Source organism: Rhinoderma darwinii, chromosome 2 (genome assembly GCF_050947455.1).
Source record: "Rhinoderma darwinii isolate aRhiDar2 chromosome 2, aRhiDar2.hap1, whole genome shotgun sequence".
NCBI classification, from domain to species: Eukaryota; Metazoa; Chordata; class Amphibia; order Anura; family Rhinodermatidae; genus Rhinoderma; species Rhinoderma darwinii.
Genome location: NC_134688.1, coordinates 23,210,881 through 23,226,090, shown reverse-complemented (window position 1 = coordinate 23,226,090; position 15,210 = coordinate 23,210,881). Strand labels below are relative to the sequence as shown.

The 15,210-nt window shown below is 40.4% G+C and overlaps 1 protein-coding gene across 6 annotated transcripts in view; it reads right to left on the bottom strand.

Annotated features, from left to right (window-relative positions):
* Positions 1-3,065: 3,065 nt before the first annotated feature.
* FAT3 (FAT atypical cadherin 3) overlaps positions 3,066-15,210 on the bottom strand; it is a 542,685-nt gene continuing 530,540 nt past the window's right edge. For 3 of the 6 annotated variants that reach the window (XM_075851461.1, XM_075851463.1, XM_075851462.1), the window contains 6 exons: positions 12,988-13,141; positions 11,465-12,120; positions 10,400-10,513; positions 8,275-8,334; positions 4,384-4,419; positions 3,066-4,004 (listed from right to left, as the gene is read on the bottom strand). In XM_075851461.1, the coding sequence (XP_075707576.1) occupies positions 3,385-4,004; positions 4,384-4,419; positions 8,275-8,334; positions 10,400-10,513; positions 11,465-12,120; positions 12,988-13,141 (1,640 nt within the window). In that variant the 3' untranslated portion in view covers positions 3,066-3,384. Of the gene's footprint in view, positions 4,005-4,383; positions 4,420-8,274; positions 8,335-9,578; positions 9,723-10,399; positions 10,514-11,464; positions 12,121-12,987; positions 13,142-15,210 lie in introns of those variants that run through there. The other 3 variants (XM_075851464.1, XM_075851465.1, XM_075851466.1) reach the window with 2 other exon arrangements.

Genomic DNA, 15,210 nt, shown 5'->3' with positions numbered 1-15,210 from the left:
CCAATCATCCAACCAACATCAACAACTTTCTGAATTGGTTGGTCGTAACAGTCTGATAGATGAACACAACCTTTCCTTTTATTCTACATAAATTATAAAGACATACCAAGAAAGCAACATACAGGAAAGTGGTCCAAAGGTCAACATGAAAGGTCAAGTGACTGCTATAAAATTCACTAAGCTCTTCGCACAATGATCAAGAAGTAGACCCAAGATGCAATAAAGACATGGTTTAAACAAAGGGCATTCCTGTGCCCAATCCCCGAAATGTTGTGTCCCTTCACCACTATATAATTTATTTTGAAGGAAAGGTCTATGTACCCCATTAATCAAAATGTTTGTTCCACACTATTGGATGTTGTAATCAGATCAAAAGACCAAGGAACCTGCCAACACTTAAAGGGTTTGTATAAGAGTAGAAAAACATGGCTGCCTTCTTTCAGGAAAAACCGCCACTCGTCCACTAGTCACGTCTGGTAGGGTAGCTCAGCCGTCACTTGAATGAAGTTGAGAAGCACCAGACAGTCCATGGTAAAATTATCGGGGTTGTCTGAAAAAAGCAGCCATGTTTTTTTAATCTTATACAACCCCTTAAAGAGTTGATTTTAAATCAATATTGTTCTGTGGATATCAGTAGGGACGCCATGATCAGATGACACAGCGAGTACAACAGAAAGTACTAATTTCCCGTTATAATCTACGGAACGGAGTCATACGGGTGAATTACAACATAACAGTTGGAAGCAATTTACTTCAATTTTGCAAAATAATAAGCCAAGGTATCGAAAAAATTTACTTGCGTGTGGCCGGTATTCCTGTATTTTTTTTTTCCTTCTTTTTTTTTTTTTAATTTCAGTTTTTGAGAAAGAAAAATACAAGTCTCATGCTAACAATGCAACAACATTTTTGCATATTTTTATGATGGTCACGGTACAATCCGAAGACAACAAACTATATACGTTATCCCTAGGTTTAAATTCAAGGAGGCTGGGGTATCCCAGTCTGGAGTATATGGTCCTTTATATGTGGACCTCACTTTTCATAATACAGTAAAACCTCTCGAAAAAGACCACCTCTTCGAGAAGTCCACCCCTTATCTAGACCAGATCTCCTATGACAGATTTTTGTACCGTCATATACTATGCATACTGCCCATCTTCTCTGAGAGGACCTCCCCTCTAGAAGACCATTTTTTAAATGCAATTTTGGGTGGTCATCTTAAAGAGGCTTCACTGTATAGGTTGATGGTTCATATAATTCTTTTCTTTTTGATTTTTTTAATCCACGGTCGCCCGCCCTACTTGGTTCTACAAAACCACTGTAAGGACGAAGGGGATCATGTTCTATAGATCTCCAATATACGTAATACTGCTCACCTACTACAAAAAAGAGTGTTTTATTGCTTACATAGGTTCATTCATGTCCAATTGGGCTACATGACATTGCAATAACGAAGGAGCGACCATAGACTGTAAAACCCGCCGGGTGTCTGTAGGATCAGGAGTGTTTATGGAAATCAAAAAGATGGATCCGGAGGGAAAACAAGGCACGCACATTGATTAAACAGAAAGTAGCTTGTATGTCTAATGATCTTAGAATATATACATACTGTCATCAGTCACGTTGAAGCATTTAAAGCATTTTTTGGATTCTTTTTTTTTATTCATGTTGTGCTATTCCAGTACACTTCCATTTCATGTATGTAAACAGCTCCGGTGCTCACCCGTCCTCCCTCCGATAGTAAACATCATAACGAGTACTTGTCACATAAGCACAATGGGCGCATTGCATTGGCAAATCTAATACTACAAGCCAAAAAGTACTGCAATATATTTCCCAGTCGGTCAGATATCTAGCAAATCCCACATCCTTAGGGCTCATTCAAACGAGCGTATAGGTAGTCCACGTGATGGCCGTTAAAACAACGGCCGCCACACGGCTCATGTACTTCAATGGGGCCGTTCACACGACCGTTGTTTCATTGGAGTGTGTGAAGGGTCCGTGAAAAAATAGGACATGTCCTATTTTTTTTGCGCTTCCCGCATTCCTCCATTGACTCTAGTCTATGGAGGATGCGTGATAACGTATCCTGCATGGGTGCACCTCGGATGTGAAAAACTGCGTTTTTTCACGTCCGAGGTTGGCTTTGAATGTAGCCTTAGTCTAAGGACTTTAGAACTTGAGTTGTAGGACTTGCTCATGAAACATGGCCTAGTCTGGGCAGATCAATTGGAACTTGGGTGGGATTTGGATGTTTTGGGTGGAGCTTGTGCCAAATTAGGGTGGGGCTTAAGTTTCTATTAAATCTGCATGATTTTTAGAACACTGACACCTTCAAGACTTGTGAGGGTAGTCAGAGGGGCAACAACAGGCTACTCTGCCTTAACTAGGGTATTTAGATAATGGACTAGGGGAGCAAGCTGGAAAGCTTAAGCCTGGCTACGATTGCACAGGTATTCAACCCACAAAAATGTTCTTCATTCTGTTGGTCATGGTTTAGTGATGTCACTTTTGACTTTATAGGCTGTATTCACTTGGTCATCAGTACTGTCCATGCGCTGATTCCACTGTGTATTATTGATAAGCTCACTTTATGGTCTCCTGAAGGCCTATTTTACACTATTAGGACTTCAGGTACAGATATCAAATGTATGAAGTTATGTTAAAGAGGATCTGTCACCTCTCCTGACATGTCTATTTTAGTAAATACTTGTATTCCTCATAAGCAAATAATTTGTTCCTCTGTTATTCCTCCTAGAACTTTATGAATAAATTGACAACTGGGTGTGAAAAATCCCCGTGTCAAAGGGGCGTGTCCCTACAGTCTCATTCTGTCAGCACTGATTGGACATTGTCAGTCGGTGTAGAGACACAGCCCCAACTGGTAACACCCAGTTGTACATTTATTCATAAATTTCTAGGAGGACTAACAGAGGAACTGCACATTGTAGAGTTCTAAGAAAAGATGCTCCAGAATTGTTATTTCCTGGAGAATACAATTATTTACTAAAACAGACATGTCAGGAGAGGTGACAGGCCCTCTTTAACCTACTTTTAATGGTCACCAGCCCCCCCCCCCCCCCAGTCGCCTTATGAGATTTTTTCAATGTAAACCTTCAAAAAAGCATTATTATTTTTTTGGCGGTATTAAACACTGTGCATTCTTTTGGCAATAAATATAAGCAACATGTTAGAAGGATTGTCTATTTAATTTTGCAACATATCACTGACATACTGTCCTATCAAAGCCATTGGAATTCCATCGTTTTCATTCGTTATTAAAAAGTCCACGATGAATGCAATGACTTCTTGTATACGTATCCCTAGAGGCTAGTCATGAATGGCTATACATACTGAGATATATATATATAAAAATGAAGTTTGTCACACTTGGGTTTGATGTTGCGTTTCCATGTAAGGAATGTGGGAGTGATCGATTCGAAAGTCGTCCAAACTTTCATAGTCACTTATGGCCACTTCTGTATCTTCCAGTCCACAGCTGGCCGACACATCTGAAGAAGAAGCACCTACAGAATTGTGCAAGGATAAAGATACATCATCTGTGCTTGTCGTGTCCACCTTTTGGCTTGGAGCAGGCACAAAAGTACTAAATGTATGTCCAGGCTGTGAGCCGGAAATCTCTATTTCGCTTGAGAGATGATGGGGTGGGAGGTATTGACTCGGATGAAATTGAGGACGCCGCCTGCAGTCTGGACTTAGCGTGCTGATCACAGATCTCGGCTGTACTTTAGGAAGGGTATCATAATGTTCTTGAAAGTCTTCCGGAAGAGGAGGTGGAAGCTGATCTTGACTTAAATAATCTTCCTGATGAGGAGGCGGGTAGTCACTGTCAATGTCGTAACCTCCCAAGTAGTAATCGGTCTCCAGTTCTCTGGTACTACCATGGTGGGCTGATGTCCCCTCAGCAGTTTCATAGTTTGGGGCCTCCTCAATGTCGGACAAGTGAGCACTTGGCATCCAATCAGAAGTATCCCAGTGGTACGCTGTGGAGATATAAGGATCTGAAGTTAATATAAGTATATTGAGAAGGTATGGGAAAGTTGCATGCTCCGGTTAATGGAGTAGTCAGTCATGCGGCTTGGGTTGAGTCTTCATCTCCGTCCAAGACTGTGACAACGAAGCAATTTGCGTAGGGTAGTGATAGGTTATAATAAAACATGAGCAGTCACTCAAACACAATTGCAATACAGTCGGATTAGATAACGTGTTACCGGCATGCTAGGGGGGTAAGGGTAAAGGATGGGTGTTCACAAGCAGGCAGGAGAAGGACTCAAAGCTTGCAAAATATCGTTTTTCAAAGTAAAATGCAATGGGCACCAGACATGTTAAAAAGGCAACAGAATTTGGGTTACAAAATGTCACCTCTGTTGTAATTCTGCCCTTGGTCCAGTATCGGAACTGTTTGGTTCAAGGGAAAAGAGAATAAAACTTACAATTCACAGACATGAAATACAAAAATATATCATCAAAAATAGTGGTTACATTTTTTTTTTTACTAGTTTTATAGTAAATAATACTTTTTTTTTAGTAGCACGGGTTCACTTTTGAGCACCATTGATGACATACAATCCACACGTAATCTTCTACTGATCTATATAGTGTATTATGCTCCATTCACATCCAAAGCTACATTCAAAAATTCTACTGATTCTTCTTAGCTCCGACCTCCGATCTCACAGGTGCCCACTGCTGGTTCGGTGTCTATACCCGGTATACTCTATTGTGTTGTATTGAGGGAGACGTAGAGTTATAGCAAGCACTACAAAGTCATTTAAAGTAGGTAAAGAGCACGGCCCCTTGAATACAAGGCAAGATCTCGGGTAAATTGTTAAAGGGGTTGTATGAGATTATCAAAGAAAGTTTTTTTTTTTTTTTAGAAATAGCAGGACTAGTCTATGGGCAGCTCTATTTACTTGTAAAGCTGCCCCCACATCTATATTATCTCTTGGCATCTTCTGATATTTTCTGTGAGATTACCCAATAATCTAATGTACTGTTTATGAGTAGATTTTTATTCTCAGGGAGATTTTTTCCTCCAATCCTCTTTTGTTTTCCTGAGGTAAGCAGTGCCAAGGATGTCTGGCAGCAACTAACCACCTCCCTCCATAAAAATACCATAAATGTTTGCTGGTTGGTCTATTGGCTACACTAGGTGGGTGTCTCTAATCTCAAGGCTCCTCAGGGGTTGGACATTGACTTATAGGGAGCCAATCATAGGTGACAATGGGGAGACCGTTTTCTTACTTCTAGAGTATTGATATTTTGCAAACATTTTCATTGAAATTTGCCACTATGTACACAGCTAATTTAATCAAATCTGTAATAGACATTGTTTTCATTATATGCATTATATGGACAAAAGTATTGGGACACACCTCTTAATCATTGAATTCAGGTGTTTCATTCCGCCCCATTCTCACAGGTGTATAAAATCCAGCACTCGCCATCCAGTCACCTCTACAGACATTTGTTATAGAATGGGTCATTGTAAAGAGGTCACTGAATTCCAGCGTGGTCCTGTAATAGGACGCCACCGTTGTAACAAGTCAGTTCCGGAAATCTCTTCCCTCCTAGATATTCCCCTGTGAGTGATATTATTGTAAAGTGGAAGGAACCGCAGCAACTCAGCCACAAAGTGCAGACCACGTAAAGCAGGGGCAACGAGTGCTGAGGCATATAGTGCATAAAAGTCGCCAACGCTCTGATGGCTCAATATCTGCAGAGTACAAACCTCCTCTGCTATTAACATCCACAAAAAATCTGTGCCCCGGGAGCTACATGTCATGGGGGCCGAGCAGCTGCGTGCCAGTTTTACATCACCAAGCACAATGCCAAGCGTCGGATGGAGTGGTGTAGAGCCGCCGCCACTGGATTCTGGAGCAGTGGAAACGTGTTCTGTGGAGTGACGCTTATCTGGTAGTCTGATGGATGAGTCTGGGTTTGGTGAATGCCAGAAGAACGTTACCTGCCTGGCTGCATTGTGCCAGCTTTAAAGTTTGGTGGAGGAGGGATAATACTATAGGGTTGTTTTTCAGGGGTCGGCCCCTTAGTTTCAGTAAAGGGAAATATTAATGCTTCAGCATAACAAGCCATTTTGGACAAATGTTGCTTGTAACTTTGTGGGAACAGTTTGGGATTCAGTCCTTTTCTGTTCCCCCCATGACTGCGCTCCAGAGCACAAGGTCCATAAAGACACGGCTGGCTGGTTGGTTGGTTGGTTGGTTGGTTGGCTGGTTGGTTGGTTAGTTGGCGGGGTGAGGAGTTTGGTGTGGAAGAACTTGACTGGACGCACATAGTCCTGACCTCGACCCCATCCAAAACCTTTGGGATGAACTAGAATGGAGATTACAAGCAAGACCCCTTCCCCCAACATCAGTGTCTGACCTCACAAATGATCTTATGGATGAATGGGCAACAATTCCCGCAAACACCCCAAAATCTTGTGGAAAGTCTTCCCAAAATAGTGGAAGATGTTTTACTGCAAAGAGGGGAACAACTCTATATTGATGCCTATGGACTTATAATGGGTTGTCATAAAAGCTCCTGTAATGTGTAGCTGTCCCAATACTGTTGTCCATATAGTGTACCCTGTATTCATATGTCATAGGTGGGGTTTCAATTTAAAGTATAATTTCCCTTCAAACAGAACATCACAGTAGAAAAAGTTGAGAAACTTTGCAAATATTTTTTTTTGTTTTACAGCTTTACAAAGATTTTGGTTATGTTTTTGGATTTCGACTTGTTTGGATTTCCCCATTCATATAAAGGCTGCTTTCAAAATTCTGTAAGTCACCATTGGAAACAGACAGCTCCACCCTATTATCATGCATATGACCTAACAGTTTACATACAGCTGTGTAACGGTCATATAATCTCCCACAATGCACTGCTCTCTGGTAGCAAGACGCCTGCAGGATTCTGTATTTAGGGGTGAATGGAGACGAAAACATCACGTCCAGATAAGTGAAATTGCAGAAGTTACTGAACATTATCTGTAGATTCGAGCTGTGAATTGTTGTATAGTGTTGCTCAAAAGAGGATTTTTCCTTTAAGGCCGGATTTACATGAGCATGTGCGTTTTGCGCTCGCAAAAAACGCGGCATTTTGTGCGCGCAAAAGGTACATAATAGCTCCGTGTGTCATGATCATATGATGCGTGGCTGTGTGATATTCGCGCAGCCGCAATCATTATGACACTCTGTTTGTATGTTTGTAGCACGTGGTGCTTTTCTGTTTTCATTCATCCTTTTCACTGCTGTTGTGCGAATCACGCGCGTCCCACGGAAGTGCTTCCGTGTGCTGCGCGTGATTTTCACGCACCCATTGACTTCAATGGGTGCGTGATGCCCGAACAGCGCACAAATATAGGACATGTCGTGAGTTTTACGCAGCGGACACACGCTGCATGAAACTCACTGACAGTCGGCACGGCCCCATAGACGAACATAGGTCCGTGCGAGACGCGTGAAAATCACGCATGTTGCACGGACATATTACACTTTGTCTAAATAAGCCCTTAGTGTTTCCCATCTTTAAAAACATTCAACCTTTTCTATGCAACTTGATTGTACAGAAAAAACTAAAGGTGCCCGTACACAATAGATGGAAGTCGGCAAAACGCGCCAATATCGGCAAACTATCTAATGTGCCCCAATTCTAACCCAATGGTTGGGGGAAAGAAGGATCGGGCATGTACACATTAGAAGGATCGGACATGTTGGATTTCAACATACCCGATCCTTTTTACCCACCGGAGATAATTCCCTTTACCTCATTGAAGACACACGCACCTTCGGCCAAGTCAAGCGTGCATATGTATGGGGGGTGTGGGGAGGAATAGCTGTCGGCCAAATGTGTATGGGCACCTTGAGGACCGTCAGTAAAACAAAAGGTCCTGCTTCGAGTTGTAAAATTTGTAGCAATGTGCTATTTATAATACTGGTTTTTCTTATGTGCCGTGGCCTGGATGCGCCGGCTACCTCGGCACCTCCTAAAGCTACACCTTTGGTCCCAGGGCAATTTTGTTCCCTATTTAATTTGAGACCCTCTACATTAAACGGACCATAAAGAAATATTACTCCATATAAACCAAAGCGCCATTATTACAGAATATTTCAACAATTTCAGCAGACATTTCGCAAAAATACTACACGACACAAGATATTATCTGAAAAAAATATATCAATAAAATCAATATTTGAACAAATTTAATTTCATACAATCATGCAAAATTTGCCGAAAAAATTTAAATACCTTCATTCTCAACATTATCAACAACATGGTTGACTAGATGAATGACAGTCACTATGGAAGCTTGTGGGAGGGAGAAAACACAATACAAAAAAAAAAGAAGGAAACAACAGAAAGGTTAGTACAACAATACACATACAATGTTACCGTATCAATCACCACATGTCACCGACAGATACAAGTAATGGTTAGAATTAATGGAACGGCAGTATCAATGAGGGTTACATTTCGCTATTTTTTATGGAGCCTAAGTTAAGTGATCGACTTTACCAGGGGTCCCGGAACAGGCACTTATAGCATGAACATTTTTCGATAGCTCAATGCCTCCATAATAGTGGTAGCAGCCATAGCTAGTTACTTGTTCCACAGCCATGCTTCCTTCATACATGACTATGCTGCTCCTCCTGTCTGTCCTGCTCTATTCTAGAGGGTATATTACCCTTCAGGGACTGGCTAAGTCCTTATAATGACTAGTAAAAGGAGGTAGCAGTCACGAAAACACAAAGCTAAAAGATTTCAGGAGTCTCACTTCTTGGTCGAAGGCCTCAGAAGAACATCCTGGTGACCTAACATCGACATCTGAGGTCTATTGGTAGATCATGAGCTACAATTTGGCCACCAGTGGGTTAGAGTTTACTATAGATTCATGACTCCATACTAAATAAGTCATCATTGAGATTTTTAGCACAAAAATATCCAGAAATTGTATCTTCGGGATGGATCTTGTATTAGAAAATATAGGTGTTATATGTATGAAATTATTCTTCCCTAGTAGTAGTGCCTGTGTATAAAATTGGAGGCATACAGTTAGACTTGTATGGGTTCCATATTATGGCCCACCAGAAGCCTAACTCTAAAGTGGGGTCAAGAAGTCCACCAGAACTTCTTTGGTTTACAGATAACAGATGATGAATGCCTTGGAATGACTGTACTAGATCCAAGATGCTTTTTAGCCCAATATTTTTGCATACAATTTTTGTATACATTTCTGCTGACAAATAAAGATATCTAAAATGTATACAGGATATTATATAGGAGTTTGGATTAGGCTAGTAAGGGAGCCCAAAGAAAGGGAGATGTCTCACCAAAACAAAAAGAGTAGAGCACCACCATCACCGAACCAATGCACATAGGGTAACGGCAACATTGACATTGAGCCTGGACGTATATCCTACAACATTTCCATTAGGTATGGATGTATACCTTACTGATTAACAGATAGAACTATCAGCATCAAGTATAAGTGTTCGTAAATTGACATCTTTTGTTCATCAATGTGTAGAACATCTCAAGTACCTTCTCTTCGAGTCATGATAACGGCATAAGAAGGTCTCGGTATCTGAAACACTGTGGGAAATTATTTTTTTTCCACCATGCTTGGTCAACATTTTGTCATATAGATCTTCCTCAAATCCGGACATGACAACAAGAAGGTCTCTGTGGCCCAAACCCTATAGAAAAATGGATATGGGAAGATTTTTGGACCTCCTCTAGAACTGTGGCAATCTTTCGATCATAAAGACTGCCTACATGCTTCACTCTGGAAGACTTGCCCTGACCATGTATTAAATGGTTGTCTCTTCATTTGAGTTGGCACTGTGTAATTATACATATCAACAGGGTATTTGTGGGAGTTTTAGCAGCTGGACCCATAGCAATGTGTTGATCGCTGAGAGCAAGAGTCACCGAGGTGTTAATTGTCCAATCTCTATGGTTGAATTTTTGTTAAACTCCTTGGATAAAGATGACAACGTTGAATATGGTTAATATTAACTTTTCCCACGTCGGACAGAAAGAACCTCCCTCTATAAGGTTACAGGCACCTACGTGGTTGGGTTGAGGTTATCGAATGGTTCACTAGAATGGAAATTTTACTACCACTCAGAAGAACTGAAGAAGCCGCTCAAATGTAAGTCTCTAGTTCTTCAAGATTTTCAGTTCTTAAGACAGTGTGGCTAATTTTGACCACTACTAAATATATCAAAACCTGGATGAACAAGACAAAATAAATAACCCTCAAAACATCTATGAACAGAAAGTAAATTCAGATGAAACTTTGCGGATATAGAATCGGAAGCCGAAGCCTGAGAAGACACGTCCACGAGGGAAACGACTGAGAGCTTCTTACCATTGTCATCTCCTGAGTCCGACTGGAAGGAGTTCAAGGACTGGTTCTCAGAATTGCTGCCCTTTGAATTCCCAACAAAACAGGTTACGTCCTCCGCTGCTTCCAGTCCTTTGCCTTGAGATACAAAAAAAAGACGATTATTTTAAATTTGTATTAGAGAGACACCCCGATATGAGATAGATAGACAGAGACAGACAGACAGACAGACAGACAGACAGACAGACAGACAGACAGACAGACAGATAGATAGATAGATAGATAGATAGATAGATAGATAGATAGATAGATAGATAGATAGATAGATAGATAGATAGATAGATATGAGATAGATATGAGATAGATAGATAGATAGATAGATAGATAGATAGATAGATAGATAGATAGATAGATAGATAGATAGATAGATAGATAGATAGATAGATATGAGATAGATAGATAGATAGATAGATAGATAGATAGATAGATAGATAGATAGATAGATAGATAGATAGATAGATAGATAGATAGATAGATAGATAGATAGATATGTGATAGATAGAGATGTGATAGATAGATATGTGATAGATAGATATGAGATAGATAGATAGATAGATAGATAGATAGATAGATAGATAGATAGATAGATAGATAGATAGATAGATAGATAGATAGATAGATAGATAGATAGATAGATAGATATGAGATAGATAGATAGATAGACAGATAGATAGATAGATAGATAGATAGATAGATAGATAGATAGATAGATAGATAGATAGATAGATAGATAGATAGATAGATAGATAGATAGATAGATAGATAGATAGATATGAGATAGATAGATAGATAGATATGAGATAGATAGATATGATATAGATAGATAGATAGATAGATATGAGATAGATAGATAGATAGATAGATAGATATGAGATAGATAGATAGATAGATAGATAGATAGATAGATAGATAGATAGATAGATAGATAGATAGATAGATAGATAGATAGAGAGAGAGAGAGAGAGAGAGAGAGAGAGAGAGATAGATAGATAGATAGATAGATAGATAGATAGATAGATAGATACTTACAATCAGTTCCTGAATCCCAAGGTCCTTTTCTGATGGAGTCGCAGTGAGACCGACATGGGGATACTGATGGCATATTGGGGGCCACACTGCACACCACCACGCCTCTTCGAGCTGTTAGAATTCTCGGTGACTCTGGGTGGAAGGTTGTCATCTCCTGATGTTCCACCCCAAGCCCATCCACCATCTTATCCAGGTTGTTCCTCGATTCGCTCAGGAAACAAGGAGTGTAGGCCATGGGTCGTACGGGAACTTGAGGAGGACCAACCTCTTGGTAGATATTTCTACTGTCTCCACCGCTCCGGAGGTTTTTGAACTGAATCCCGTTGGTTTTATTGAGCAGTGCCGCTGTGGCCGGGTCTTGGACAAGAGTGATGTTGTTACGGGAGTAATTTTTACGGAACACTTTTTTGCGGAACACTATGAAGAGGATGATGAGGACAAATATAACAAAAAGCACCACAGCTATTCCAATGAGCTCCTCCTTGCCAACATAGGAATGTCCTGCTTGAATGTTGGGCACCACCACGGGTCTTAGCCCACAGTGCTGCCCAACATAGCCATGAGTGCAATTACAAACAAAGGACCCAAACGTATTGATGCACGTCCCGCCATTTTCACAGTCTTCTCTTTCACATTCATTAATGTCCTCTTCACACCTACAGAGACATTTTAAGAGAACATATTGGTAAACATTGGGAAAGTGGGAGTAGTAGTTCTTCCTAGTTTCGACGACTATTAAACCTCATCTGTTTTACACCATCTAAAATTCGGTGGACCAAAAATATGGGCATCGGTCAAAAAGGCATTAAAGGGGCGTTCTTATAAGGACAACCGCTGTCCATATATCCTATAAGGGCACATGGAGGTCATGTCTGGGATGGGCAACCCCCTTCATGGCGTCCATATGCTATAATGGTGCGGACAGAAAGGAGTCGTTTTGATAGGATAACCCCTTAATTCTGTCCGTACAGATATAAAATTAATGGGATTTCCAGGAATAGAAAAGCATGGCTGTTTCCTTCCAAAAACAGCACCGCAGCCGTCCGCAGGTTGTGTGTGGAATTGCAGCTCAGCTCCATACACTTTAATGGAGCTGAGCTGCAATACCAGACACAAGCTATGGACAGGTGTGTTGCTGTTTTTGGAAGAAAGCAGCCATGTTTTTTTTTTATCCAGAAAACCCCTTTAAATAACACAATTCTGGCTTCCACCACTAGGGGGAGCTTATGAGGTTTTTGAAGACAGATTTCCTATTTAGTCAAATAGGAGCTGTATTCATTTATATACAGTGAGCTCCCCCTAGTGGCGGCTGCAGGCAGACAGAATTTTACCATTTAACTTTATGGTTGTGTGAAGAGGAATCAGGGGATTTGGAGCTCTAGAATAACGGAGCACAGACCCGAATAAAAATATATTATGAAATTAAGAAGGAAAGACAATGGGACATCGTTTTATATAATAATAAAAAAAATAAATAGATACTGTAGTGCTAGTATCCAGCAATGATACTCAGATCCACTTACGTTAACCCTCTCAGGCCTGTCCTGCAGGTGCAAATAAATGAATTCCCGATCGGATCACACGTTCCACCATTCCGGCAGGGATTTGGGAAGCACGCCGTGATCTCAGACTCGCAGTTTTTTCCAATGAACTGGGAAGGACAAGTGCACTGGTAGCCTATGCAAAGGAAAACGATGAGAAATACAACGTAAATAACATAGCGGATTGTGATCAAACGCATGATCATGGTACACAAAGAAACAGTTCATCGACAACTTCAGCTCTGCTACATCTGTATATTCTGAATAAGCTATGATGTCTACCTCACTTACTTGGTATCATTTTAATGTTATTAATGGGATAATATTTACAGTTGCAGCATCTAAGGGGAAGATTTATCAATAGTGTAGTAGGATCTATGCATTTAGCAGGCAAAAATTGTGCAAATTGTGCCAAATTTATAAAAATGGCACATGCGGAATTCTATATTTGGCACAACTCACTAGACATGGTGCACACAATTCCTTTCTTTTCTTATAATTCGCCAATATTTTTCTGCAGAAATTGCGCATTTAAAAAAAAAAATGGACACATTTTCAGAATCCTCTCAGACACGCCCATTTTTCACGTTTCAGAACTGTTGCGATAGGTATAAAAAGTGTCTAAAGAACAGAATAGATTTGGGTCATGCCATGTACTTTTTGGAGCAATTTACGAACTAAATTTCTACCTTAGACCTGCAAAAAAGATGCAATAGTGCGAAGCTTGTCAGATGCAGCAGAGCTGAATTTCACCTTTGGGTCAGCAGATTGTCATAACATAAAGCATTATCTACTTACTTGCATGTAGGGCTGCAGGTAAATGGACTAGATTATCTTAAGTCTTTATCCCAGTGCACACATTACTACCTCAAAGGGTTCAATAACAACTTCAGCTCTGCTATATATAATAAATTCTTCTGTGTATTAATCTGATTCAGTGTATGACCCAACAGTGCCATCTGCTGTCCGGTTGGTGTTACTACAGAAGGAAAAACTGGCAATTTCATAAAGCAACATCCGTCTAAATAAAGGAGATGAAGCTTTTTCCGCTACTGATTTTGTTGCCATTCCACGCCAAATCCATAGTGACCCCGCAGCAAAATGTTTAAGTGTTACATGTGAATTTTGCTGCGAATTTGGGAGCGGATTTCACAATGTGCATGGCAAAGCGTGAAATCCGCAACAAAAATCTGCTGTAAATGGGCGATATATAGGGAATGTTGTGGATTTTAAAATCCGCAGCATACCCTAAAATTTGCAGAAAAAAAATATCGACTACATTACAACAAAACAGTGTTTTTTTGTGAAACTGCGGCAAAACCGAAGGATTTTGCTGCAATGTTGCGGTCATCGTGGAAATAAACCGTGATTTTGGAATATATTCCAGAGATTCTTCTGTCCCATTGATTCCTGATTAAAAGAATATGACTATATAATGAGAAGTTCTGCAACTTTCTAGTATACATTAGGTTTCAATGGATTAGCATTTCAGGATGTCTGCTTGCTGTCAGTGAATGGAAACATTCTAGTTTATATTCAGAAGCTAAAAACCCGTCCTGTCCTAATACTTCACATAGCTAAGGGGCAGATTTACTAAGTCTGTCTAACATCTAGAATGTCTAAACTTAGACCAGGCAGTCAGAAAAGGCGCCAAATTTATCAAAGTGGTGCACAATGTTAGATTAATTTGGAAGACGTGCAGGACACTTTTCTCTTCCTTATACTGCCTCTTGGGTGGCTTAGGTTAGGACAATTTTTTGCGCCAAATTATGGCGCAGTTTTTCTAGATACTTTTGAAAAGTGTCTAGTGAGACGCAGCAAAAATTTCTAATAAGTAATATACAAAACGTGATATTGTGTGCCAAAAATGCCCCACATTTGGGCGCTAAATACGACAACAGCCGCAATAGTAAATCTGCTACAATGTATCAGTGTCAGGGTGTATTTACACGAGTAGTTTTTGTTGCGGTTTTATTCGTAATTGCGGAAAAAACTGCAGTGCAGTAAAATGACTTATGTCAATGCACCGTAAGGCCTTATTCACACGAATGTATTTCTCGACCATTTTAACAACGGATAGAACGCTGACCCATATAACTCAATGGGGCTATTCCCAAATGGAGTACGTGTCCGTTGTGCGAAACTAACTGCATGTCCTATTCTGGTGCGTTTTTGTAAGACTCGCCTATAGAAGTCCGATGAGCA